Genomic DNA, 27,086 nt, shown 5'->3' on the forward strand with positions numbered 1-27,086 from the left:
ACTGAAAAATGTTCTCATCTTCTTCTGGACATATTTGGGTCTAATTCTGCAGGCTATTCCTGTTATTCACAGACTGCAGTTGATTGATGATGCCTTTTCCTTGTCTAAGTGAGTATATTTTCTTCTCTCATGGTTTTAGAATATACCTCGAGACCTTTATAAAAATAATAGCTTCATCACTATGAATTTGATTATTTAGTATATATAGGCCATAACTGATTCAGACTAGGATGCAATTCTGTAGCTGCAATGGAATTTTATAATATAATGAGTTGCTGGAAATAAAAAGACTACCAATTGAGATTTGGCAGTGATTTCTGTTATCCAAGGGTGGTGGCTACAATTTTAATGCAATCTCGCCCGTATTTTAATATATTGCACAATTATTTATTTTATTTATATTAGATTTACTCAGTGTAAGATATGCTGCTAAGTGTTTATAACCAGGTAAATTAATAAATATTCAGAATTTAAATTTTCAGTCAATAAAAGTAGGAATATATGTAGTAAATTATCTAGTATTTTTTCTTTAGCCAGACATATTGCTTGAGTAAATGTCTACTTATTTTATCCTTCTTTACTCCTTTTTCCCTCTGTGACTTGCAGTACATTTCCTTGTCTAATACTTTGCTGAAATTCCTCTCTCTCTAAGATCACCATGACTTTACTATAATTGACTACATCCTCCTGAAAATGTCATTTTGGCTTCCTTAGACTCTGATATGCAAACCTGGTTCTCCTTGTGTATCTGACTCCTCTTCTACTACTGTGAGCTTCTTAGCACCAATCATGGTTATATTACTTTCTTCTATCTTTCCTTTGATAACTCATTCACTCTTGGGTTTTGGTGACCATTTTATTGCGTATCTGTAGAGTGCCAGCAGATGTAAGGTCCTCAGTAAATGTTTGTGGAAGGACATGTTGATGACTTCCAAATCTACATTGTTACTTATCTTTCCTCCTGTCTTAGGTTTATCCTGTGGTCATATGAATTCAGTACCTTAAACCCTGAACTTCATTTTTGTCTCTACCTTGCTCTTGCTATCAATTTCTCCCTGCATGGCAAAGGTACTCTTCTTTTCATCACCCAAACTTGAAACCTCAGAGATATCCTTGATTCCTCTCTTTACTTCATCTTACATGCACCGTCACCAAGTCTTATCTCTTCATTCTTAGAAATGTCTTTCGGAGGCTCACTTTACCACTTTCACTGCTTCCACACTAAGCCAAGCTTTTTTCATCTCTTGCCTGGCCTATTAGATTAGCCTCCTGTCTTCAGTCCTTTTGAATTTCATTCTGTCTTCTGTAACACTATTGCAATAAAATTGTTAGACGTCAATTTCATTATGCTTTTCCAATTGTTTAAATGCCTAGAGTACCTTTCCACCTAAACTCTTCATCCTGACATTCAAGGATCTGCACAGGCTTGAGCCGACTTACCTTTTAGGCCCTATTTCTCACTATACACAAAGGAAATCCTCTGCCTCAGTTAGCTTCATCTGCCCATCACACTAATTCCCACCTTATCTTATTTGTCCTGGGCTGCCCTCCTCTTTTTCTACTTATTTTAATCCTATGCATCCTTCACTGCTCTTCCCAAGTTTCTCCTCCATGAAGACTTCCTTGACTTTTCTATCTTATCCCTGACTTTTCTACGTGCGTATTTTCCTTCTTTGCTACTTTACAGTATTCACTGCCTTTTCTGGGACTTTTCATTACTGATTTCTTATGCATAAGTCTCAGCTCTTCATTGAAGCTCCTCAATGGTAGGCAAGTGCAGTGTCATATGTACTACAGGCATACCTTGTTTTATTGTGCTTCGCTTTAAGACTTCACAGATATTGCATTTGTTACAAATTAAAGATTTGTGGCAACCCTGAGTCAAGCAAGTCTATCGGCATCATTTTCCAGCAGCATGTGTTCATGTTATGTCTCTGGGTCACATTTTAGTAATTCTTACAATATTTCAAACTTTTTCATTATTGTTGTATCTGTTACAGTAATCTGTGAACAGGAATGGTTGATGTTATGACTGTAATTGTTTTGGGGTGCAATGAATTGTGCCGTATAAGGCTGCAAACTTAATAATTGTGTGTGTTCTGACTGCTCCACTGGCTAGCCATTCCTCCATCTCTCTCCCTCTTCTTTGGCCTTTCCATTCCCTGAGAATCAGTAATATTGAAATTAGGGCCGGGTGCGGTGACTCATGCCTGTAATCCCAGCACTTTGGGAGGCCAAGGCGGGCAGATTGTGAGATCAGGGGGTCAAGACCATCCTGGCTAACATGGTGCAAACCACGTCTCTACTAAAAATACAAAAAAATTAGCTGGGCATGGTGGCGGGCACCTGTAATCCCAGCTACATGGGAGGCTGAGGCAGGAGAAAGGAATGAACCCAGGAGGCAGAGCTTGCAGTGAGCCGAGATCACACAACTGCACTCCAGCCTAGGTGACAGAGCGAGACTCTGTCTAAAAATAAAAAATAAAATAAAATTAGGCCAATTAATAACCCTACAATGGCCTTTAGGGGTTTAAGTAAAAGGGGGAGTCCTGCATCTTTCACTTTAAATCAAAAGCTAGAAATGATTAAGTTTAGTGAGGAAGGCATGTTGAAACTGAGATAGGCTGAAACTAGGCCTCTTGCACCAAACAGCCAAATTGTAGATGCAAAGGATAAGTTCTTGAAGGAAATTAAAAAGTATTACTCCAGTGAATACATGAATGATTTAAAAAAAAAAAAGTGAAACAGCCTTATTGCTGATAGGGAGAAAGTTTCAGTGATTTGGATAAAAGATCAAACCAGCCACAGTATTCCCTTAAACCAAAGCCTAATCCAGAGCAAGGTCCTAACTCTCTTCAATTCTATTAAGGCTAAGAGAGGTGAGGAAGGTGCAGGAAAAGGTGCTAGTTTAAAGCTAGCAGAGGTTAGTTCATGAAGATTAAGGAAAGAAGCCATCTCCACAACAAAGTACAAGGTGAAGCAGCAAATGTTGATGTAGAAGTTATAGTAAGTTATCCAGAAAATCTAGCTGAGATAATTGTTAAAATGGCTACACCACCGGGTGCAGTGGCTCACGCCTATAATCCCAGGACTTTGGGAGGCTGAGGCAGGCGGATCACGAGGTCAGGAGATCGAGACCATGGTGAAACCCCATCTCTACTAAAAATACAAAAAATTAGCCTGGTGTGGTGGCGTGCGCCTGTGGTCCCAGCTACTCAGGAGGCTGAGGCAGGAGAATGGCGCGAACCTGGGAGGTGGAGCTTGCAGTGAGCTGAGATCGCGCCACTGCACTCCAGCCTAGGTGCAGAGCAAAACTCCGTTTCAAAAAAAAAAAAAAAAAAGGGCTGCACCAAACAACAGGTTTTTCAGTTTTTTTTTTTTTTTTTAGTATTATTATATTTTAAGTTCTAGGGTACATGTGCACAATGTGCAGGTTTGTTACATATGTATACATGTGCCATGTTGTTGTGCTGCACCCATTAACTTGTCATTTACATTAGGTATATCTCCTAATGCTATCCCTCCCCCCTCCCCCTTTCCTCCACCCCAGGACAGGCCCCGGGGTGTGATGTTTCCCCTTCCTGTGTCCAAGTGTTCTCATTGTTCAATTCCCACCTATGAGTGAGAACATGTGGTGTTTGGTTTTTTGTCCCAACAACAGGTTTTTCAATATGAAACAATCTTATATAGGAAGAAGATGCCCTCTAGGCCTTTTATAGCTAGAGAGGACAAGTCAATGCCTGGCTTCAAAGTTTCAAAGGACAAGCTGACTCTCTTGTTAGGGGCTAATGCAGCTGGTAGCTTTAAGTTGAAGCCAATGCTCATTTACCATTCTGTAAATCCTAGTGTCCTTAAACATTACCTAAATCAACTCTGCTTGTGCTCTGTAAGTGGAAAAACAAAGCCTGAATGACAGCATATCTGTTTACAGTATTGTTTGCTGAATATTTTAAGCCCATCGCTTAGATCTACTGCTCAGGAAAAAAAAAAAAAAGAAGATTCCTTCCAAAATATTACTGCTCATTGACGATGCACTTGATTACACAAGCACTATGATGGAGATGTACGAGGAGATTAATGCTGTTTTCATGCCTACTAACACAGCATCAATTCTTCAGCCCATAGATCAAGGAGTAATTTCTTTCTTTCTTTTAACTCTTACTATTTAAGAAATACATTTTATAAGGCTATAGCTTCCATAGATAATGATCCTTCTGATGAATCTGGCCAAAGTAAATTGCAAATCTTCTGGAAGGGATGAATCATTCCAAATGCCATTACGAACATTTGTGAGGCATGAAAGGAGGTAAAAAAAAAATCAATATAAACAGGAGTTTTGAAGAAGTTTTCAATCCTCATTGATGACTTCAAGGGGTTAGGATTTCAGTAGAGGAAGTCACTTCAGATGCGGTGGGAATAGCAATAGAACTAGAATTAGAAGTGGAGCCTGAAGATGTGACTGAATTGCTGCAATCTCATGATCAAACTTGAGTGGATGAGAAGTTGCTTCTTATGGACGAGCAAGGAAAGTTGTTTCTTGAGAAAGAATCTAATCCTGGTGAAGACGCTATGACCATTGTTGAAATGACATCAAAAGATTGAGAATATTATGTATACTTAGTTGTTAAAGCAGCAGCAGGGTGTGTGACAGGATTGACTCCAATTTTGAAAGAGGTTTTGCTGTGGGTAAAATGCTGTTAAACAGCATCGCATACTACAGAGGAATCTTTTGTGAAAGGAAACTGAGCAATGTGGCAAACTTTATTGTAGCTTATTTTAAGAAATTGCCATAGTCACCCCAGCTTCCACAACTACCACCCTGATCAGTTAGCAGCCAAGGTTATGACTTGCTGAAGTCTCAGATTGTTGTTAGCATTTGTTGACAGTAAACTACTTTTAAATTAAGGTGTGCATACTGTTTTTCTTAGACATAATGCCATTGCTACTTAATAGGCTACAGTATAGTGTAAACATAAGTTTTATATGCACTGGAAAATAAAAAAATCTGTGTGACTTGCTTTATTATGATATTCGCTTTATTGTGTCTGAAACAGAATCCACAATATCTCTGAGGTATGCCTGTAGTTGGTGTGCACATCAGCAGCTGTCAGAGCATTAGATAGAGAATGACTTCTAATTAATACTTGTTGAATGCAAACTATGCTGTCACAAGAATGCATACAGAATGCATAACTGCTCTATTTCCTAATAATCAGTCCAACATTTGGCCTGAATTTTCTCTAGCCTTCAAGACTTTGGACACTTGAAAGTACCAAATTGAAATGGAAGGCCTGTCAACTTTGCTTGGGTTTCATCCTTTCTATAAGATGAGACAATTACCTTCTCATTTCTTGACTTATTCACATGCCTTATTGAAGTCAGGCATTGAAACATGGAACAAATATGGAACGCATGCAAATTACTTAGCAAGTGAAGGTTTTTTGAGTGTGTGTGTTTTTAAATCAAACAGAAACAATTATATTGAGATTGAAACAGCACTTGAGTTAACCAAGTACCTTGCTGAAGAAGATGAAATTATAGTATGGCATACAGTCTTGGTAAACTTGGTAACCAGGGATCTTGTTTCTGATGTGAACAACTATGATATATACCCATTATTAAAGGTAATTTCATTCTTTCTTATGTAGTTTTTAAATAAATCCTCTCTTCTTCTGTTCGTATTTTAGCCAGCATCAGTGAGACAGGTCTTTTCCAAAGTAATAGTCTTAGTTCCATATATATATATTCATTTCCTTAACAATGGCTGATTGATCTTGGAAGAAAATACCTTAGTCGTAGACCTGGTCTAGGAGATGAGTGAGGTTTGGAAGGGTACTTCATTTTTGGTGAAGTGGCAGTGTGTCCTAAGAAACCGGAAGTGGATGGAAATGGTATGCCTGTTTTTTTAGGGAAAAGAATAGTATTTATTAACAACTATTTTCCCAAGAGATTGTTAGGTAACCAGAATGAATTGTAACAACTCTGTGTCTATAATTGCAATATTTTGACACATAGGAACAGCACTTAAATCCAGAGAGATATGTTCCAGAAAATGTAAAAATTTGAAGATGCTTTTGATGTTAGGAAAAGAAAGGGAGAAATTAGAATTACTGAACAGAGAAATGACATGCCATCATAAATTTAAAAATATATTTTCCATTGTTAGATCTTAAACAGTAATTACAGGAAAAAATAGCAAAGGTGAAATCAAAGCAAAAGTTAGGTAGCCCTCTTTAGGGAGTTACGGGTCACACAAACCAAAAAGTATGTTAGGTGATGATTTCAAGTGAATTTCTGGGCCATTCGGAGGGTGAGATCACAAATACCTCTAATGGTCCCAGACTTTCTTTTTCCTAGTGGCCAAAGTACCAATGGGAATTTAGCTGACCTTGGGATGGTGATTAATAAAAGAAGGCACTAAAATTTTGGTGAAATTGAGGAGGCTCATTGATAACATCTGATGACTTGTCCTGGGTAAAGAAGTAAAACTAATACTTGTTTTTAAAGAATTTCAATGAACAGCATCTAGTTAATTCTTAGGGATATATTAGTAAATGTCTAACTTCTATAATTTTATATTTAACAGCTGATAGCTTATATTTATTTTAAAATTAGGGCTTCAGTTTGTCCAGGACATAAACCAGTTCTTTTTTTTTTTTTTTTTTTTTTTGAGGAATGTATACTTAGTATGGATGTTTTATGGTAGAAAGACTGTTTTATACTTTTACATTTCTTCTCTATTTTGAACATAACTGGAAATGTATGCAATGATGTTAAATGATAATTATAGCTAATTTTTTTGAGTTATTGCTTTGTGCCAGGCAATGTGCTTGCAATATATTATATTATTTAATCCTCATAATACACTGTAACGTTGGTGTTATGGTAAACCACATTTTATGTAAAATGGAACTAAACCCAAAGAGGTTAAAAAATAAGCCAGTTATATATTTATAACAGATAAAGATAATTTCTAAAGAAGTATCTGCCACTTGCCTATCAATGTCTTTTCAGATAAATAAATAGAACACAGTGAAAATTCAGTGTTTGCAAGCCAGAATTAACAGTGTATTTTCTTTGTTGTTTATAGAAGTACCTATTAAAGAGACTTAATTTAATATGGAATATTTATTCAACTATAATTCGTGAAAATGTGTTGGCATTACAAGATGACTACTTAGCTCTGTAAGTATGTTTTCAGAAGCGATAATTGAATAAAATGCATTCATATTAATAGGCTTCCAGAAGTAATAAAATAAAACCTTCATACCTGTTATTCATTGAGATATTTTATATGCTATTATTATTTGAGAACAATAGCTCAGAGATTGGTGGGCTACATGTATTCTAACAGAAAATAGTCGTTTTAGATCTTAATTTACCTGCAAAGCACGTGCATGTACACATAGGAACTTACAGCTCTATATTCTCAAAGCCTAGACTACTGGTTGAAATTATAAATGTTTCCTACTATTGGTGAAGGTGTGCTAAGCAAAGCTAGCCTATACCAGTGAGTTGAAGGGCATGGGGAAGCCACAGGGGAAAAGGTCCCCTCTGTATATTATTGTTAACATAAATTCAGTCATTATGCAGATAAGATGAGGTAGGTGGACAGTGATATAGATCAGTCACTGTGTGTGAGCACAGGTTAGTATCACAAATGACTTTCATATTACCAGTTTGGTGAGGAGAGTAAACACATTGTCATGGTGGTCTAGGAAGGAGGCAAGAGGCAAAATGGGGTGGTAGTATTTCTGTCTTCCTTGTGTCCTAAGTTTTGTGCGTAGGATGGTCTCTAGATTTAGGGAGGGACTCTGTAGCCAGTAACAGTATAGGGATTATACCTACAACTTCTGGCCAACATCAAGTTCAAATCAATTAGACCAAGCAAGAAATACAAAATATACAAAGTATGATTATTCTGACTCAATAGTACTATTCTGGGAGGGCAGAAATTTTAGTGCTAAGGGATGTGACTGGAAGGACATAAAATGTAATGGATGAGTAGGTTGACAATGGTAAGGAATAGCTGGGATCGAGAGTGGCTAGGCAATTTGTATGAATGAATGGGAAGGCAAAAGTGTGCTCAATCAGGCAGCATATTTGTTAACCAGACATATCCTTGGCTCTCCTAAATTGGACTGAAGCAGCCTACTTTTTATAGAATCAGGGACAATTCTCTTCAGAGCAGCTCTAGGGAGTTAGACTGCACTTCCACAGAACTCCAGCTTGTTGCTACCAGCTTTAGATTGGGATGGGTGAGGAGAGGGAGTGAGTAGAGTACGTAAATGAATACCTAGAACTGTCTCTCAGAGGACCTCCACCCTTACACATTCCTCTTCAGCTTATCAGAAGGTCAGTCCAGGCTGGGTTGAAACTGGAAGATGGAGTAACAGAGATTTGGCGCTTGCATTTTCTGGAAACTTATGGCCAATTTGGGTTTCTTTACCCTGACCCCAAACTGGAGTAGGGACCACAAGGCATCACTTACCTGGATTTATTATTGGTCTTCACTCTATTCTTTTGAACTTATTTTGTTTTAAAGTACAGTGTATACCCCTGCTCAGCTGTAAAAACAAACCAAACCAACCAAATACCTTTATTCTTTTTCTGAACATGTATATAACAGCCAGGAGGAGTAGAAGAAACACACTAAAGCAAGAGAAAGCAAATTGTAGAAGGGGAGAAATGAACTCTTCCCTTTCCCTTTCTTGTATAGAGGAAGAACTTTATTTTAAAGTCTTTTAGATCAGATACTCTAAAATCATTTTTTATCCATAAGGCAATTCTAGTGAAAGAGAGGAAAAATAAATTGACAACAGCTGTGGAGTGTGTGTACACCCATGTGTGTTTGAGGGAGATGAAGGATGGCAGTAATTTGTTTCTCACTTTCAAAAAATACTGGTCTTAGGAGCTTTTTTTGGTGCCTAGGAGCCTCTCAGTAAATATTTCTCTGAATCTTAAATATCTCTGTCATCCACAAAAGCAATTTTTTTAAACAAACCCAATGTCATTGAAAGGATATTTAAAAATACCCATCTTTTTATGAAACACACATTTTTGGAAGCAGAGAAAATGAAGGTGGTAATGCAAAATAAACTGTTTTTCTTTGACTTTTTCTTCAAGAATATCACTGGAAAAACTTTTTGGAACTGCGTGTTGGTTGGGCCTTGAAGACTGCCTTCAGCTGTCAAAAGAACTCTTCACAAAATGGGTGGACCATCCAGAAAATGAGTAAGAGTAATATTGTAATTCCTCTTGTTTTTGTCCTATTTAAGCACCAGCAATTTCCCTTTTTGATGTACTCACTGTGGGAATGAGTGTTTTGCTTTCACTTGGTTAGGCGCTCTCTCCTACTATTCTTTTCAAATACCTTTTTAAAAAAACCAGTGTTTAATGTGGGTCTGTGTATAACAATAGACTAGAATTTATACAATGAATTGTCACCTAGGACCTTTCACTGCCAATGCATTCTTCCAATAAGCATTTATTTGGAGCTGTCTCTGCTTGACTTGAATCTTAATAGGTTGTTCTTTATGATTGTTTGTGATTGTTATATCTATGAGTGCAGCAGAGCACCTCCCTCTCCATCTCTCTCTTAGTTTGTTGCCTCACTGAGCGCTGAGACTCTCATTTTGGTTTTATTACCTTTAATATACCACCTCAGATGGACTCTTAGGAAATGTGATAATGAGATATGAGATACAAGACCAACTTGTATTATCAATATACTCTATACTATTCTAATTTCCTTCTTTCTTAAAGCCCCTTAGTTTGGAATTGATTATCTCTTCTCATGGAATTAATGCTAATGACAGTTCTGACAATTGCCTCCCTAGATTCCTACTTTTGACCTTTATATCTGTGACTACAAATATTTTTTCTAGATTCATACTCTAAAGTATGATAACCTGGGGAAACATAACTACTATGAAAAATATCATTTTATTTTATATTTTACAGAATACCTTATCCAATTAAAGATGTGGTTTTATGTTATGGCATTGCCTTGGGAAGTGATAAAGAGTGGGACATCTTGTTAAATACTTACACTAATACAACAAAGGAAGAAGAAAAGATTCAACTTGCTTATGCAATGAGCTGCAGCAAAGACCCATGGATACTTAACAGGTGATTATGCTCAACTTACCTTGAAATTTCCTGGTAATGGAAAAAAATAGAAATGTGCTAATGTAAGTATGAAAATGATGCATATTTGTGCTGCACGATCTTAGAACCATGCGATTTTGATTTCGTTTATTTAAATTAACTATGTTGGATGTTTAAAATGTATTTTTTGCAAATGCACTTTTGCAGATTTATGGAGTATGCCATCAGCACATCTCCATTCACTTCTAATGAAACAAATGTAATTGAGATTGTGGCAGCATCTGAAGTTGGCCGGTATGTCGCAAAAGACTTCTTAGTTGACAACTGGCAAGCTGTGAGTAAAAGGTAAGAAGGAGAGTGAGACCTTTCTTTCATTTAGGTCACTGGTTTGGCGCTGGAAGCTCAGCTGTAGTCTAGCTAGGTCACAAAAGTCTTTTGCATTGACTAGAAAAGTGATCATTTTTCCTTCGTTTAGTCTCACTACAAACTGCCTGTGTTATGGAAGAGCAATGCATGAACTTTTAACTATGGCTTGAATATTTTTATCTTTTAGTTAGCAACATGCCATACTCATAAAATAGATGCCTATGCTACTTCTGATAAATTTGCCTTAGTTCACTTTTCTTGCACATTCTGCACAAAAAGTGTTTCAGACTCAAATTAATTTGCTCTCTACATCTTATGCGTTTGTTTTTAGGGCTTAGTTTATAGTCAGCAGTTTTGCTCAATTTTGCTAATACTTTTGTTTGAATAGACAGTAACATTATTTATGGATTGTAAGAAGGAAATAAAAGTTCAACTTAATAATTAAAATTTTATTTATAGTCAAAATGGCACAGGAACATTTACTTAGTTCTTTGTACATCTGAATATTTAATTATCACTAATTAAACAGATATATTTGACATGATAATATGTATGTCACTAGTCCTAATGTAATGATGAAGGTAGTATAACATTATAAGTAAAAATGCTTATGCCAGATTAAATTTTATATTAATGATATGGAAAGTATCTATACTGAATTTGTTAAAATGTGACTGATCACTAACAAGTTAGCAATTAGTTTTTCTCACGCATATTCCACTGGATGCTATTCATGAAGATGGGGATGATAAGCCTTCTGGGACAGAAGAGACAATAGCTCCATCAGTTTTGAAACTGTTTTAACCCTCACTTTTGCAGACTCACAGTGCATTTTAGCGTTATAAAGTATCCAAGAAGCCCTGCAGAAGGAAACTTAGAGTTTTCCATACAGTTTGACTACACAACATCTTCTAGGTGTAGTTCTTCCAAACTCCAGCTTGGGATATGCTGATGTAAACAAAGCGTCATTTTGCCGGTAGAACAGTTGTTCCAGAAGAAAGACAGATGGGAGAAACAAAATTTTCCAACCCTCTCATTTGGTTCTGAAACTTAAAAACACCCATTAGTTAACATTTAGGCCTTGTTTTCTTCTTCTATAGAATAATAGATGTATTCGATAAATGTAAGATTCTTTCTAGTAATAAAAAGTTTTAGTTTTTCTACATCAAGATGCAGTTCAAATTGTTATTGGAGATGTAAAGGGATTAGGACTTGGTATCTGATAAATGCTGTAGAGGAGAGATGACAAGGGCTTTTGGGGATTTAAGGGGAAGAAAGGGATGTGCATGTGATTTGAACAAGCATAGTTGCAAATCTCCTCCTTCTTCCTGGAGGACAGAACATCAGGAAATGCCTGGAGGCAGAGCTGGGAGGCCAACTTGAGACTAGTCACAATAACTGGCAGGAGCTTAGCACACTGGAGAGGAGATGGGGTGGGAAGGTAAGTTGAGGGTCAGAGAGAAGGACAGGTGATAACAGGCCCTGAATATCATGTGAAGGAGTTTTATTTTGTGTGCTCTTCATTGGTGATGTCCTGTTTCTAACTGGTGTCGTATGTGAAACACACACACAGGCTGTCGTGATTATGACAGTGTGTTAACACTACTGGGGGTCAGTTCTAGAACTGGGGGATGGGGATAGACTTAACTAGAGCAGTATAGCAAAGTGGTGGTTTCTTCCTCTAAGAACTATGGAAAGTGTCTCTTCATTACTGTCCTTTGTCCTTTTATTTATTGTGCTTTAGTTTTTCATGTATCCACTAGAGACATGGTATGTCAAAGAGTTAAGGCAATAGAATCTAGAATCAGATCAATCTTAGGATAAGGAGAGTGCTAAATATGTAACCTTAAACAAGATTTTTAACCTAAGCTTCAGCTTTCTCATTCATAAAATGAGGATAATAATGAATAGGCTTTAAGATAATTTAATAATGTGCTATTTAAGGTGATTGGTACACAATAAATGTTTAGTGTTCATTATTATTATCTTAGTGAGATAATATGATGTATGTGCTTTATTACAAGTCCCTATATCCTTCACTTTATTTCTTTTTCTCAATATTATCAATTTCTATTTTTATGTTATTGATAACATCCCTCAGCAGTATTAGAGTCTCATGTTTAGAATGAAAAACACACATTGATGTTGTTCTTTAAAATAACATGTTTAGTCTGGGCACGGTGGCTCATGCCTATAATCCCAGCACTTTGGGAGGCCAAGGCAGGAGGATCACTATAGCCCAGGAGTTTGAGAACAGGCTGGGCAACATAGCAAGACTCTATTTCTACCAAAAAATTAAAAAACAAAATAATGTGTTTATATATGCAATAATTACAGTTTTCACAGCCACCCATGAAATAATTACCAATTAATAACCAAGACTCAGAAGTTAAATAACTTAAAGTCAACACCTAGTAAATAAAAAAACTTGAATTAGAAAGCGTGTCCCCTGGCTCTGATTCCCGGCTCTCTATTTACTTCCTCCTAAGTAAGAAAATGCATACTTCATAATTTTTTTTTTGAGAGTACTACTGAAAATATTTAATGTTTCAATGTGTACTTAACTAATGCCTCATCTACATTTTCAGTGGCTCACGCCTATCATAATCCCAGCACTTTGGGAGGCCAAGGCAGGAAGATCACCTGAGGTCGGGAGTTCATGACCAGCCTGACCAACAGGGAGAAACACCGTCTTTACTAAAAATACGAAAGTAGCCAGGCATGGTGGCAAATGCCTGCAATCCCAGCTACTCGGAAAGCCGAGACAGGAGAATCGCTTGAACCCGGGAGGCAGAGGTTACAGTGAGCCAAGATCAACCCATTGCCCTCCAGCCTGAGTAGGCAACAAGAACAAAATTCTATTTTTTTTTAAAGATATGCTATATCCTTTAAACATTTTGAGATGCCAAGATTTGTTCAAATATTTTAAATTTGTTTTACTTAGAAAGCCCTTCTCATGATGTGATTTATTTATCTCAATTCCAGAAAATGTTTAAATAAATGAAGTGGCTTTTCAGTTGATTTTAAAAAAATTAATAAACTTAATTTTTAGGATAGTTTTAAGTTCACAGCAAAATTGAGCAGACAGAGTTCCCATATATCCCTGTCAGCACACAGGCACAAGCTCCCCCTCTATCAACATCCTGCATCAAAGCCACACATTTACAGTCACATGTTGATTAACAACAGAAATACATTCTGAGAAATGCATCCTTAGATGATTTAGTCTTTGTGTGAACAGCACAGACTGTACTTACACAAACCTAAATGGTAGAGCCTACCACACACCTGGGTTCTATGGTATAGTCTATTGCTCCTAGTTTACAAACCTGTACAGCATGTTACTGAATACTGGAAGCAGTAGTAACACAACTGTAAGTATTTGTGGGTTTTTTGTTTGTTTTTTGTTTTTTGTTTTTTGTTTTTTGTTTTTTGAGAGGGAGTCTCGCCCTGTCACCCAGGCTGGAATATAGTGGCGCCATCTCGGCTCACTGCAAGTTCCGCCTCCTGGGTTCACACCATTCTCCTGCCTCAGCCTCCCGAGTAGCTGGGACTACAGGCGCCTGCCACCACGTCTGACTAATTTTTTTGTCTTTTTTAGTAGAGACAGGGTTTCACTGTGTTAGCCAGGATGGTCTTGACCTCCTGACCTAGTGATCCACCCGCCTCGGCCTCCCAAAGTGCTGGGATTACAGGCGTGAGCCACCGCGCCCAGCCAGTATTTGTGTATTTAAACATATCTAAACATAGAAAAGGTAATGCATTGTGCTACAATGTTACAAGACTATGACATTGCTAGGGGATAAGAATTTTTCGGCTCCTTTTTAATGTTGTCCATTGTTGACTGAAACATTGTTATATGGCTCATAGCTGTACTATAATTGATTAACATAAACAGGCACATCATTATCACCCAAAGTCCCTAGTTTACGTTAGGGTTTACTCTTGGTGTTGCACATTCTATGGGTGTTGATGTATTAATGTATAATGATGCATATTCACCATTGTAGCATCATACGGAATACTTTCACTACCCTAAAAATCCTCTGTGCTGTGCCTACTCATCCTTCCCTCTGCCCATAGTCAGTTGCTTTTTTATGAAAAAGTTTGAATAATCTACTTCTTATTCCAGAAGTTTTCATTTTATTTTTGTTTTTGCTTTTTAATGTGTTGAGCTTTTGGTTGCTGGTTTGGTCTTGGCTGTGGCAGCTAGAATCAGGGGGAGTACGAGCAGAGCGGCTTTGCACCCCTCCCATAAGGTGGTATCTTGCTGGGATCTTATGCTCCATTTCTACAGGGTGAGAGACAGGCTGGCAGAGGCAGCTTGCCTAAATGCAAAAACAAAAAAATACCATCTTATGTCCAGCTTGGCCCTGAGCATGAAGTGACCAGTGCTGTGGTTTTGAGTATATCCCTCCCTTATCTCAGAGCACTCATGGGCATATGTCTCACAGTGACATGCAGGCAAGCTCACAGACATCGTCTCCACACCAAGGCACATGTTGGAGTTGAGTATATCGCCAATAGCGGCGCAGGAACCGCTGTTCCTTTCAGCCAGGCCCAGAATTCTTCCCAGGAAGCCTAATCTGGAAATACATTTTGGAATATTTGATTGAATAAAACAACTTTTGGCTTGGTCTTGCCCCTCACTGTCATGTACAGAGCATTGCACTGGTTGGTGTGGGAAAGTTTAGTTAATTATTGGGCCAAAGATGATCTCTTGAATACTCATTCCAATGACGAAGACTCCATTGGTCATGGAGCTATATTTCAAGTTACAGAAAAGTCAGTAGGTACACATAGCTATGAATAGGTCCTATGGAAGCATATGAATGGGGGTGAAGCAATAGTATTTTTGGGACTTTTCAATGGATGTGGTAGAAGCATTATTTGTGCCATTATCATCTCTGTTAAATGGGCTTCACAGCATACAGAAAAGCCAGTTTTATCTCAATATAGAATACAGAGTATGATCAGTTTTAAACTCATCCTGTCCAAAATGAATCTTACGCTCTTCATTAAGCACTTGATTTTTTTCTCCACATGTTATTATATTGCCTAAAGTCTTAAGCTTAAAAACATGGAATCATTTTCACTTCTCCTTGGTTGTATTTCATGTTGGGGAACACAGCCAAAAAGGCTAAACAGGAGCACAAGCAAAGTGAGAGGTTTTCAGAGGGGAGGGTCCAAGCACTGGAGTCTGTTCCCATGGCATGGATCAGGCTGGATGCCTTGGTGTCCCCATGCTTGCCGCGTGGCCATCCTTGCCAGAAGGAATCTGACATGGCAGGGGAGATGAAGGGAGGGGTAATGTGAGAAGAGGGAGAGGCAGAAAGGAGAGCCAGACTGGAGTACTGAAATCACTGTTCCCACACTAATGTTAGATGTTATGAACTTTTTAAAAAGGATTACTATATTGACTCATATTGGCTTTTGACTTCATATTAATTAGAATGTATTTGAACAGTGATGGGGGTAAACTATTTGTAATGCAGTTTTGTTGAGTAATATTTGAAAGAGATTGCTCTCTCAACAAGAATGATAAATCATGTGTTTCAAAAATAGCCCCTCTTGAAGTTGACAAGAGCAGGAAGGAATGAAGTGTGCCAGGTAATCTAATAGGTGCTTCCATATACATTATCTCATTTATGCTCCAGAACAATGCTTCTAAGTATCTGTTATTTTCCATTTTTACAATTTATAAATTGTCCAAGGTAATGTCAAACCCAGCCCTGCCTCCTCAGGTACCTTTCTCCTGTGTCTGGCAGAAATTAACACATTTAGCACCATAGGTAGGTTTCCTCTGTTTTCTATTTTTATTTTTAAGGTTGGAATTTGAGTTCTTTGGAACTCAAGTTTCTTGAGTCATTTTATAGGTTTTTTCTGCCTAGTTGGCCAATTAAAATAGAGAACTAAGAAATGTTTCCTCTTTCTTCATAAAAACAGTTTCGCTTGCCTCAATTATATGCAGAGTTCTATTGTCCTTCACGTTGCTCAGGTAGACACAGTGTAAGTTACAGCTAGGAACTCAGAAAAACAGCAGCACTATTTTCTCTCACCTTTATTAGTATATTATGCCAAAGTTAACTCTTATAATTTTTAATTTCAAGTACATATTTTTGAAGTAAATCAATTGTGTATATTAACTCTTCAACCATCTCTTGGTCAGTCCATTATAATAACCCTATTTTAATTTTTCTTTCTTTTTTAATGCACCCAAAAGTCTTTTATTTACTTTTTTAACTACAGCCACACTTTGAGTAGGTAAGTATCTGCTGTTTTTTCATAGCAATACTTCACAGTTATTTTAAGATTTTTTTTGCTAGATATTCAGGGACACTAAACGAGAGGGAAAGTTTCCATTACCACACCTATTGAAACAAGCACAGGTAGGGCCATGGTGCCCAGCCTTCAGGGTCACCAACATTTAGAGAACATCGGAAGACACGGATCTTCTCTCCAAAAAAGCACGAACAAAAACAACATTTTAAATACATGTTCAGGGGGCTTTAGTCAGCAGTTCTGAAATGGATCCTCTCTTAACTACTGTTTTTTACGGGACACAATTTATATATTTATTTATTCCTTTAGAAATTGTATTGAGACATGTGACGTGTATTCCAACTACCTCATTTTAATAGATAATGGTTGTTTTTAAGAAGAACTTTTTAGATTTAGATAACAGATTTGTGTAACACATATAAGTATTTAACTATCAATATTTCCTTAGTGTTAATAGGATTTTCTATTGAAAGATGACGCTAAACTAGTTCATACATGTTTTTACCTAGATTTAGGACATAGGAATTAATAGGGGCCGTACACTTGGCTTTCATCTGCTGTATAAAATATAACTTTATTTTGCAAAATGCTTTCCACCCTTGATTAACATATTATTGCCTTGTAGGTATGGCACACAATCATTGATCAATCTAATATATGCAATAGGGAGAGCCATAACTACAGATTTACAGATTGTGGAGGTAAGCACTTTAAATATTATGAAACACAATGATAATTTGGAAACCACTTTTTATGCAATTTGGACTTGTTAAAATTAAAAATAATAATATGCTTATCTGAATTATTACAGTCTATGCTTCTGTTGCTGCTGTATCACTGTGAAGAAGTGTTTTTAATTGTATCCTCCTCCTGAAATAGATATCACCTGTTCATGGAGGGTGGTACTTCATCCTTTCTCACCTGAATGCAGGGGACTCTCGCCCAGGGTTCCTGTCCCAGATTGGGCTTCCTTCTGTCCCACCTTTGCCATCACTGCCAGTCATTGCTGTGTTCCAGAGCTTCAGTAGCTTTTTATAGTTTTTCAAAGAAATTTTGAAATCCTGTGATTAGCACATGAGGCCCTTCATGATCTGGCCCCTACATTACAGTTTGGCTTCATTTTTGCTCACCTCACCACCAAGTGTCAGAGGGCAAGAGAGATGGACAGACACCCCTAAACACATTTCCTCTAGCTATACTGTACCACTTACAAATTTTCTTGAATTATTGTATAGCTTCACATTTTCTGGATTTCAGAAACACTCTACCTTTTGTCTGGAGAACGTTCCTCATCCCAGTTCCTGGCTGGATAATTCCTAATCATCTTTTAAGATTCTGCTCCTATTATCTATTATGGGAACTTTTTAATGAAGGATTTATACCCTTTCCTCATCTATACTTTCAAGTAATCCTATGAATATATTTTTACCATAGTGCTTATTACCTTATAGTGTAATCACTGGTAAATATGTCTACCCCATGAGGCTACAATAAGCTCCCTGAGGACTGAGATGATATCTTAATTTTGTCTATTCTAGATTCTTACCGTTTCCTGGCTTTGCTTTCCTCTAGGCTGAATTTTTATTAGGCAGTCTTTTTCCATGTGGAGAGAAGCATAGCTCCCTGCTTATATAATCCTCAGCACTCCCAGCTGCAGAAGGAAGGATACTTTCTCATAGCTTCAAGAGTTCCTGCCCTGAAAAAAGCACTTTGGTTGGTCCTACTTGGGTCAGAGGCAGCAATCACTGTGTCCAGGGGAGATGGAATACTCTGATTGGTCTAGCCAGGGTCGAACAGCCCCACCCAAGTCACAGGCACTGGGAAGGGGAAGGGGAAGTTCTGAAAGAACAAAGGGCTGTAACCAGAAAGTAAACGAAGCAGACAAAAGCAAATGTCTACAAAAAGATACTTTCACACAAAGTAAAACAAGGATACAATATAAATACAACCTCTACACACCCAGTAGTGTAGGTAAAATTAGACAGATTTATGGTACCAAATGGTGGCAAAGATATGGAGCAACTGGAACTCTTTTATCCTGCTGGGAGGAATGTAACATGGCACAACCATGTCAGGAAACAGGCAGTTTTTTAAAATGTTAACTGGAAACCATCTAAATGCCCATCCATAGGTAAATGAATAAGGAAAAGTAATATACCCACACAATGGAATACTATCCTGAAATTTTTAAAATTTGTGTAGCAACATGGATGAATATCAAGGTGATTATGTTTGGTAAAAGAAACCAGTCACATTCTGGGTAATGCAAATGGATCTATAGTGACAAAGGGCAGATCAGTGGTTGCTTGGGACAGAGAGATGGACTGCAAGAGGGCCTGAGGGCCCTTTTTCAGGGTAGAGAAAATGTACTTGATTGTGTCTATGGTTTCAAAGGGGTACACATTGGTCAAAATTCACTGACTTGTACAGTTTAAGTATATCTAGTTTGCCTCTACAGAATCTAGTGAAGTTTTGTTGTTGTTAATGAATAATAAATGAGGTTCGTATAAATTTAGCAATCTTCAAAATTTCAAAATTCTAGTCACTGACAGCTTTTCAAAATTGGAAAAATGGATTTAGCAGTAGTTAAATTGTTGCAATTTAAAAAAATAAATGAATGAGCTAAGATGAATATCCTTGCCAACAACTATTAATGTCCAGCAGTCCTGCTAGGCTGCATCAGTTCACAGGGTAGTATCTGAAATAAATAATAAAAAAGAAAGTGAAAATGAAATCATTTGCCTCCCTTGTCCCTCTCCAAAGGCACAATTTTCAAACACCTTCCGCATCTCTGGCTCTGGTTTTTATGTTCCCCCGCTAGACATACTCTCAAGCACACATAAAGCCCACCCACAAGCCCAAACACCATCGCCACTCCCCTCCCACCACTACAGGAGCCCAATCCTGGGCACACTGTCCGTGATGTGGAGTTGTGGGCTGTTGGTTACCACCTCCTGGCGGGTGTGAGCAGAGAAGGAAAGAGTGGGGGAGGATTGTTCCTGGCTCTTTAACTTACTTTTCCCTAAAACATTTCTTTTACATTGTAATTAGGCTTGATAGCCCTATTACTATGCAATTTTGAGTATATTAGGGTTGAAGTGAGCTGTTGTGAACTGGAATGTGCATCTTCATCTTAGGGCTGTAAGTGTTTGGAGTTCTAATCCACTGATACAAAAAGAGACTTTTGGTAAAATGAAAATTGAAAAAACTTACAACTTATTTATATTTTGGAATATAACTTATTTTTCACTTGGAGTCTGACTTATACGTAATATTGCAACAAATGTTCTAATAACTGTATGCTTGACCTGACCCAATGAGGTAATTCAGCCAATGGACGAATTCATTATCTAAGTGTTCTCAAATAAAGAATGACAGTTGTAAAGATGCAACTATTATGTACCAATTTTGAGCTTTGGAAGTTTCAGTTTCTTTTGAGATTTAAAAAAAGTGAGGGGGTTCACTGTATCTCTGTCTGCAAATCTTAGAGAACACTCTATTTGCCTTCAGTAAATATTCATTGAGACTTAATATGTGCTTTGGGACTAGAGCAATGAATAAGGCATAGTTTCTGCTTCATGGACCTTCCTGTCTACATCTGCTTCTTTGGGGTAGGTGTGGTGTTCATCACATTGTCTCAGTCACAGTCTCCCCAGGGACACACAATCTGGGAGTATACATTTCTACTCATTCCAACCATCATCACCAATTTACAAAATCATGTTGCTGCTTAGCATTTAGATATTTGTTTTGTCCAAATGGGAAGTTAGATTGCACTGATCATCTGTCTCTCTGTCCTTCCAGCTGCAGCAGTTTTTCAGTAACATGTTGGAGGAACACTCGAGGATCAGCATTCATGCCAAATTACAGACAATAAAGAATGAAAATCTGAAAAACAAGAAGCAAAATGCCAGGATGGCTGCATGGCTAAGGAGAAACACATAGCTTGTGGCTACCTTTCAGCACTCCTCTTGCCTATTATAATGTAGTTTGCTCACAGTTTTGTCTTCCAATACTTTATGAGTCTGGAAAACCATACATTTTGTTTGTATTTCAGTCACATTTATTACTTAGAGTGCCTTTCTTCTCATATTGTCATGTTTGGCCCTGAGGTTGGGTGATTGCTGACAATTTTGCCAATGCTGCTGTATTTCTGGGAAAGATGTCACTTCACGTTGGGCTGTAATCCCACAGAATCCACCTTAAATGTTGTGTAAAAACAAATTAACCTAAGAAAGTCTTGCTTATTTTGTTGTGAAGGCCAGTGGAATATAAAATCATTGGCATTAATGAGTGGCACATTCTTTGCTGAGGGAAATAACAGTTTAGCCAGGCCCGAGGGTTTATTTAGTTCAACATTGAAAATCGAAAAGACTAATGAGAAGATAACATGACAATATGAAAAGACAGAAACTCAAAAAGTATATTCACTAGAAGACAGAAGAGCCAAAGAAAAGCAAGTTGAAAAAGAAAGAGGAGACAATTTAACGAGCCCTAAAGGCAAGAAGTGTGTCTTCTCCTGCCCATTTCTCTCTCCCACAGTATATCCTGCATTGAATCATGCGTTGCTAGTTACTGAATTTTATGGTGTCACAAAAAGACAAATGATTGTAGGATCCATGGAAGTGCACTTAGGCTTGCTGTGGTGGAGGCCACAGTGGAGATGAAGGCTTTGCTCTGAAGCTCTTGATTGTGTATTCACCAGTGGGATGGACACCCTTTCGGCCTAAGCGTATGAGTGAAAATAATGACGTCAAAAGACAATAGGAAGTATGGACTACTATTTAGGGCAAAAGGAATCCTGAAATGAAGGAAACAGAACTACAAGGCTAACTGGAGCATAATCTTACAGTTTTGCACTCAGGGGATTAAGTTTGAAACATGGTGTCTTTTGGCCAAATTGAACCTACTTGTAATGTGGACTAACTTACTTTACACATTTTGGTCAGTCCCAGTATATGGAATTAGCTTAGTTTTCTCATGCTTGATTAAAACAAGACAACTAAAGCCAATCATTCCTCTTGTAGACTTTGTGTATATGATTTAATCTTTTATTTTATTTTTATTTTTGTAGAATGGGGTAAAACTACAGATCTCCACCTCAGGGTGATATTTGTAAAGGTTAAGGAGTATGACATCAATTAACAGTCTTTAAAGGTGTTACATAAGCTCAAAGCAATGTGACCTAAGACGTTTTTCCTATTTCTTGTATAAGTTAAGGCAGCCATAAATGAAAATACGAAACAAAATTTTGCTTTTATATTTGCTTCACAAGAGGGTTCTCCCTGAGTGTCAGGGGGAGGCTGTGGGGCTTCACCACGTGGACAAACGAAAGCACAGGTCAGAGAATTTCTTCTTCAAATTTAGAAATGTAAATTTTCAGCAATAAAATATCTGCATGCCTTCAAAGTGTTGTAGGTGAGATACTTTCCTGTTTTTTTTCTTAAACATTCTATATTTCCCATATTTCCTCTGATAATGCATCTCATCTTTCAATAACTTTGTCTTCATGTGTCCTCTCAACTGCTTTTCTCTTCCTCCTCTTCCTCTCTGTCTTAGTCCATTTTGTGCTGCTGTCACAGAATACCTTAGACTGGGTAATTTGTGAAGAACAGAGATGTGTTTCTTATCATTCTGGAGATTCCAAGGTCCAGGGGCCTGCATCTCACTAGGGCCTTCTTGCTGTGTCATCCCCCATGGTGGAAGGCAAGAGGGCAAGAGAAAGAAGAGGGAAGAGGACTGAACTCATCCTTTTTATCAAGAACCCTCTCCCAAGACAACTAGCCAACTCCCATGATAAGAGCATTAATCTATTCATGAAGGCAGAACCTTCATGACCTAATCACCTCTTGAAAGTCCCACCTCTCAACATTGCATTGAGGATTAAGTTTCCAACACATGACCTTGGAGGGACACATTCAAACCATACATAGCTCTCTCCTCTATTTCCACTCCTGTTGTTTCTCTCTCGAGCTCCCTCTTCCCTTCTCCCCTTTTCCCCTTTCTCCTCTTTCCAGTGACCTCTGCCTTCCTTCTGCCTGGTTGTTTTTATCCTCACTCCTTGGTCTTCCCACACAACCATGGTCTCAGTCCACCAAGTGTGCTTTGAAGCTGACACTCAGGGTCAAGAAGGCTCTGATGCCTGGTATTGGGTGATGCCAAGAACTACTGATCTTGCCAAAAGAGCATGTAGGCTGGTCTTTCCAGACAGTTAAAAGTTAAACTGAATCCTATTACATCTTAGCTTCTGTGGTAATTAAATACTGCTGAAGGTGTTTCTCCAAAATCAAATGCCCAAATATTTGATTAATAGTCTTTCCTCTAAATATGAGGAAAAAAATAGATGATATAACATTTTTACTTACTTGGATGAAGCTGGTTACTTAAGCACTGCATTTTATTATGCTTTACCTTATACAAAGTATAAAAACAAGTAATTGTTGATTGGTTTCTGTGGTAGCAATAATGCAGTAACAGGTCAGGGAGTGGTACTGAGGCTGATTTGTCTGTGTGGCATTAATACTTTATTAACCAATAAAAACTGCTTGTCTATTATCACCCCAACTATAAAATGATTTCCCTGACCCAGTCCATTTATTGTATACCTTTCTTCCTGAAAATAATTAACAATGTATACAATATAGTCATGATTTTTTCCAATTTCGTAATTAGAAATTAAATTTTTTCTCACAATCTTATGCCTTTTTGTTTGTTTGTTTTGTTTTGCCCAAACCCATTCAGTGACTTGTTATTGTTGACTTTAAATGAAAGAACAAATGCCTTAGTGTGATGTTCAACATCTTTTGTAATTTAGATCTCTGGGACCAATCTGTATAGCAATTTATTCTGGGGGAGGCATGAAGAAGCAAAGTGAGATGAGATTTAAAATGTAGCTCATCTTAGTTACTTCTCGTGTTTAATCCATTCTTTGCTCCAATAAAAGCTATTTTTTTCTCATCCGAACTGTAGCAGGATTACCATGTTCAAAGCAAAGCCTTAAGGGATGCTTACAAGTAAATATAACTGCCTCCCCCATGTAAAGAATGATTTAGCACAGTTAGCAGCATTTGAAACCATACATATGTTGCCTTTGGCTCATTCTTCTCTCTAATTCAACAAGATTTAGCAAAGGTTATCTCTACAACACACATTTTTAGGAGTTATTTGGCTCTTCCTCTTCCCTTCCCTTCATAAATAAGTCAGTCCTAGAGGTGAAATAGAGCAAGGTGGCCCATGACTTGAAGTGGGCATTAAGAGTTTGAATGGGGTGAAGAAAGAATCCACACAGAGGAGGGGAGATCACAGCAGGATATCAGAACCCAGACAGGGTGAATAAGGTTAGCACACGGTGGTGGAGGGGATTATGACATGGTGACTTAGAGCCCAGATAGGGTGAGAAGGGCATCTAATGGGGGTTGTGCAACCCAAAATGGGCAGTTCAAGTCCTTGTGGGGTAAAGAGGATATACATATGTTGGAAGGTGGCCTAGTATGAGGTATCAGAGCCTGGGGAGGGTAAGGAGGGAATCCACATGGGGAGGGAGAGAGGCAGATATAAAAGGTGAGTCGCCACAGGGTTATGGGCAAACAAGAAAATACATCCATGATAATAGGATACAGGCTTCTCGTAGTTGGAGAAGGGAGTTACAGATATTCAAATGAAGGGAACAAGAATGAACTGTTCTGGTATGGAATAGGAAGTATTTGTGTGGACTCATAGTTTTCAATATATAGATAGATTCATAAGTATTTGTAAAGTATGTAATAAACAGCTGTAATATGTGTAGATATATTTTGCTCTTTATCTGAATATACATAGATATAGATATAGTTTTTGCCATTACTTTTAGTGGCAAAAACCACAATTACTTTTGCACCAACCCAATATATCTATATCTACATCATCTCTATCTATCTCTATTTACATAGAGATAGAGAAAGAGTAAAAGTAATGGCAAAACCTGCAATTACTTTTGCACCAACCTAATGGATTTAGACTCTAGCTTCCCTCCTGAGAGAGAGTAGCAGCAGCAACACCTAGTTATGGACTGAATGTATCCTCCAACAATTCATATGTTGAAGCTCTAACCCCCAAGGTAATGGTATTCAGAAGTGAGGGCTTTGGGAGGTAATTAGGTTTAGATGAGGTCTTAAGGTTGGGGCCCACATGATGTGATAAGTGCTCTTACAAGAAGAGGAAGAGACACCAGAGCATTCTCTCTCCCTCCATGTGTGTGCACCAAAAACGGCACGTGAACACAGAGAGAGGACGTGGCTGCCTACAGGCCAAGAGGAGCACTCTCACCAGGAACCGAAGCTGCCGGCACCTTGATATTGGACCTTCCAGTCTCCAGAACTGTGAGAAAGAAATGTCTATTGCTTAAACCACCCAGTCTATGGTATATTGTTATGGCAGCTCAAACTAAGACAACCCTAATAATGAGCACAGCTATTGCCCATATCTTGACTTCTAGATGCCATTCTCCACTAAAAGAGCCAAAGTTCCTTGAAGAAATGGCTGATTTCAGGGCCAGGACAGGACAGGAAAGGGGCAATTAAAAGTGGAACATATTTTGAAGCAAAAAGCAAGGAAGTACTACAAAAAATAATGGGGACATACCAAATGGACCCAAAAGCCAGCTTGAAGGAAACCCCACTGGCCTAATCTGGGAAAGTTTGAGAATCATAATAATAAAGCAGTAAGGGAAATCATGAGCTAAATAACAATTAAAATTTTGATGAGGAAGGGTATTTACATAATTTCAAAGTTCTTTCCCACAAAGTACAGTTGAATAATGAAGGCAAAATGAGTAATTTACAATGGGAAAAGCCTGGCAGATGTCACCTCACTCAAGTGATCAGTTCCAATGATATTCCATCACAGTGGGATAAATAGAAATTTTATTCCATTTAATAAGATGAAATGACAAAACTACATCATTATTCTTGTTATACTTCTAACAAAGCTGCAAACATGAATCTAATAATGAAGAAAAAAACAAATTGAGGGACATGCCGCAACAATAATATCCAAAAGTCTCAAGGTCATGAAAGTCAAGGAAAGACAGAGGATCCGTTCTAAACTGGAGGAGCTTAGAGACATGACAACTGAATGTTGTGTGTGGTCCTAAACTGGTTCCTTTTGCCATAAAAGACTAATGTTACAGGGACAATTGGCAAAACTTGGGAGGAGTCTGAAGATTAGATGCTATCATTGTTAATTTCTCAACTTTGATAGTTTGTTGTATTTATGTAGAAAATATTTTGGTTGTGAGAAATATACATCAAGGAGTGAAACAATAACCTGCTGATTCAGGAAAAAAATATTTTTATAGTAACTCCAGCTTTTCTATGAGTTTCTGAATAAATTAAACTTAAATAAAAGAGTTATTTGTTACTGGAACTGCAATGCACTTTCATTTCAAGTCACTTTTTTCTTTAAAATTTGGTAATGGCCACAGCCACAATCCTGAAGTTATCTACTAAACATTTTAATAATTATGCCCAAGTTGGAAATGCAAGTTGTCCGAAAAGACTTAATTTCTTGTTTCAGTCAACATTTCCTATCTTCAACCAGAGGGACTAAAAACTTAAAATTTTAAAATGTATTACTCAAAATCAACAAAGCTATATAAATGTAAAATAAATGTAAGTCATTACACTTTTAAATAAAGTTTGTTTGAAACTTTTATATAAAAATTTGTAGCCTTTATACTTCCAAAAGTATTCAATCTTACAATTTCAGTAAGACTTTTGGGAAGACCTTTACATATACATAGGTGAATCATGTAACTTGAAATTATTATGCCAACAACTTGACTTAGTCCATGTTACAGTAATAGCTAATAATATTTTACCATTTTATATAATCAGTGATAAACAGTACACATCTAGAAGCATAGTAAAGTAGTCTTCCCTTAGCTGCAGTTTCATTTTCCACAGTTTCAGTTGCTCAGGGTCAACTATAGTTCAAAAATATTACATCACTACCCTGTGTTTTGGGGCCACTATTAAGTACAATAAGGGTCACTTGAACACAAGCACTGCAATACTGCAACAGTTGCTCTAATCGCCAAGGTGACTACATGGTGACTCATTGCCATCCAGTGGGCCGAAGCAGGAGGGCAAGAGATTTCATTGCACCACTAAGAACAGTACACAATTTGAAACTTAAGAGTTGTTTATTTCTGGAATTTTCCACCTATGTCACAATACCTGTGTTATTGCCCTCACTTCATCCCATCACGTAGCCATTTTACCATTTTACATCATCACAAGAAGGGTGAGTAGAGTACAATAAGATATTCTGAAAGAGAAAGATACCATATT

At 37.6% G+C, this 27,086-nt stretch overlaps 1 protein-coding gene and 1 long non-coding RNA gene across 2 annotated transcripts in view; one reads left to right on the forward strand and one right to left on the reverse strand.

Moving 5' to 3' along the window:
• LVRN (laeverin) overlaps positions 1 to 23,456 on the forward strand; it is a 73,754-nt gene extending 50,298 nt beyond the window's left edge. The window contains exons 13-20 of the mRNA XM_005557559.5: positions 53 to 108; positions 5,471 to 5,624; positions 7,091 to 7,185; positions 9,127 to 9,234; positions 9,964 to 10,131; positions 10,318 to 10,455; positions 17,384 to 17,459; positions 20,563 to 23,456. Of these exons, the coding sequence (XP_005557616.2) occupies positions 53 to 108; positions 5,471 to 5,624; positions 7,091 to 7,185; positions 9,127 to 9,234; positions 9,964 to 10,131; positions 10,318 to 10,455; positions 17,384 to 17,459; positions 20,563 to 20,703 (936 nt within the window). The 3' untranslated portion in view covers positions 20,704 to 23,456. The remainder of the gene's footprint in view (positions 1 to 52; positions 109 to 5,470; positions 5,625 to 7,090; positions 7,186 to 9,126; positions 9,235 to 9,963; positions 10,132 to 10,317; positions 10,456 to 17,383; positions 17,460 to 20,562) is intronic.
• A 3,471-nt stretch (positions 23,457 to 26,927) lies between these two features.
• Positions 26,928 to 27,086, reverse strand: part of LOC135971406 (uncharacterized) — a 52,601-nt gene continuing 52,442 nt past the window's right edge. The window contains exon 3 of the long non-coding RNA XR_010587574.1: positions 26,928 to 27,063. This is a non-coding gene — a long non-coding RNA (uncharacterized lncRNA). The remainder of the gene's footprint in view (positions 27,064 to 27,086) is intronic.

The sequence above is a fragment of the Macaca fascicularis genome, chromosome 6 (assembly GCF_037993035.2).
Source record: "Macaca fascicularis isolate 582-1 chromosome 6, T2T-MFA8v1.1".
Taxonomy (NCBI): domain Eukaryota; kingdom Metazoa; phylum Chordata; class Mammalia; order Primates; family Cercopithecidae; genus Macaca; species Macaca fascicularis.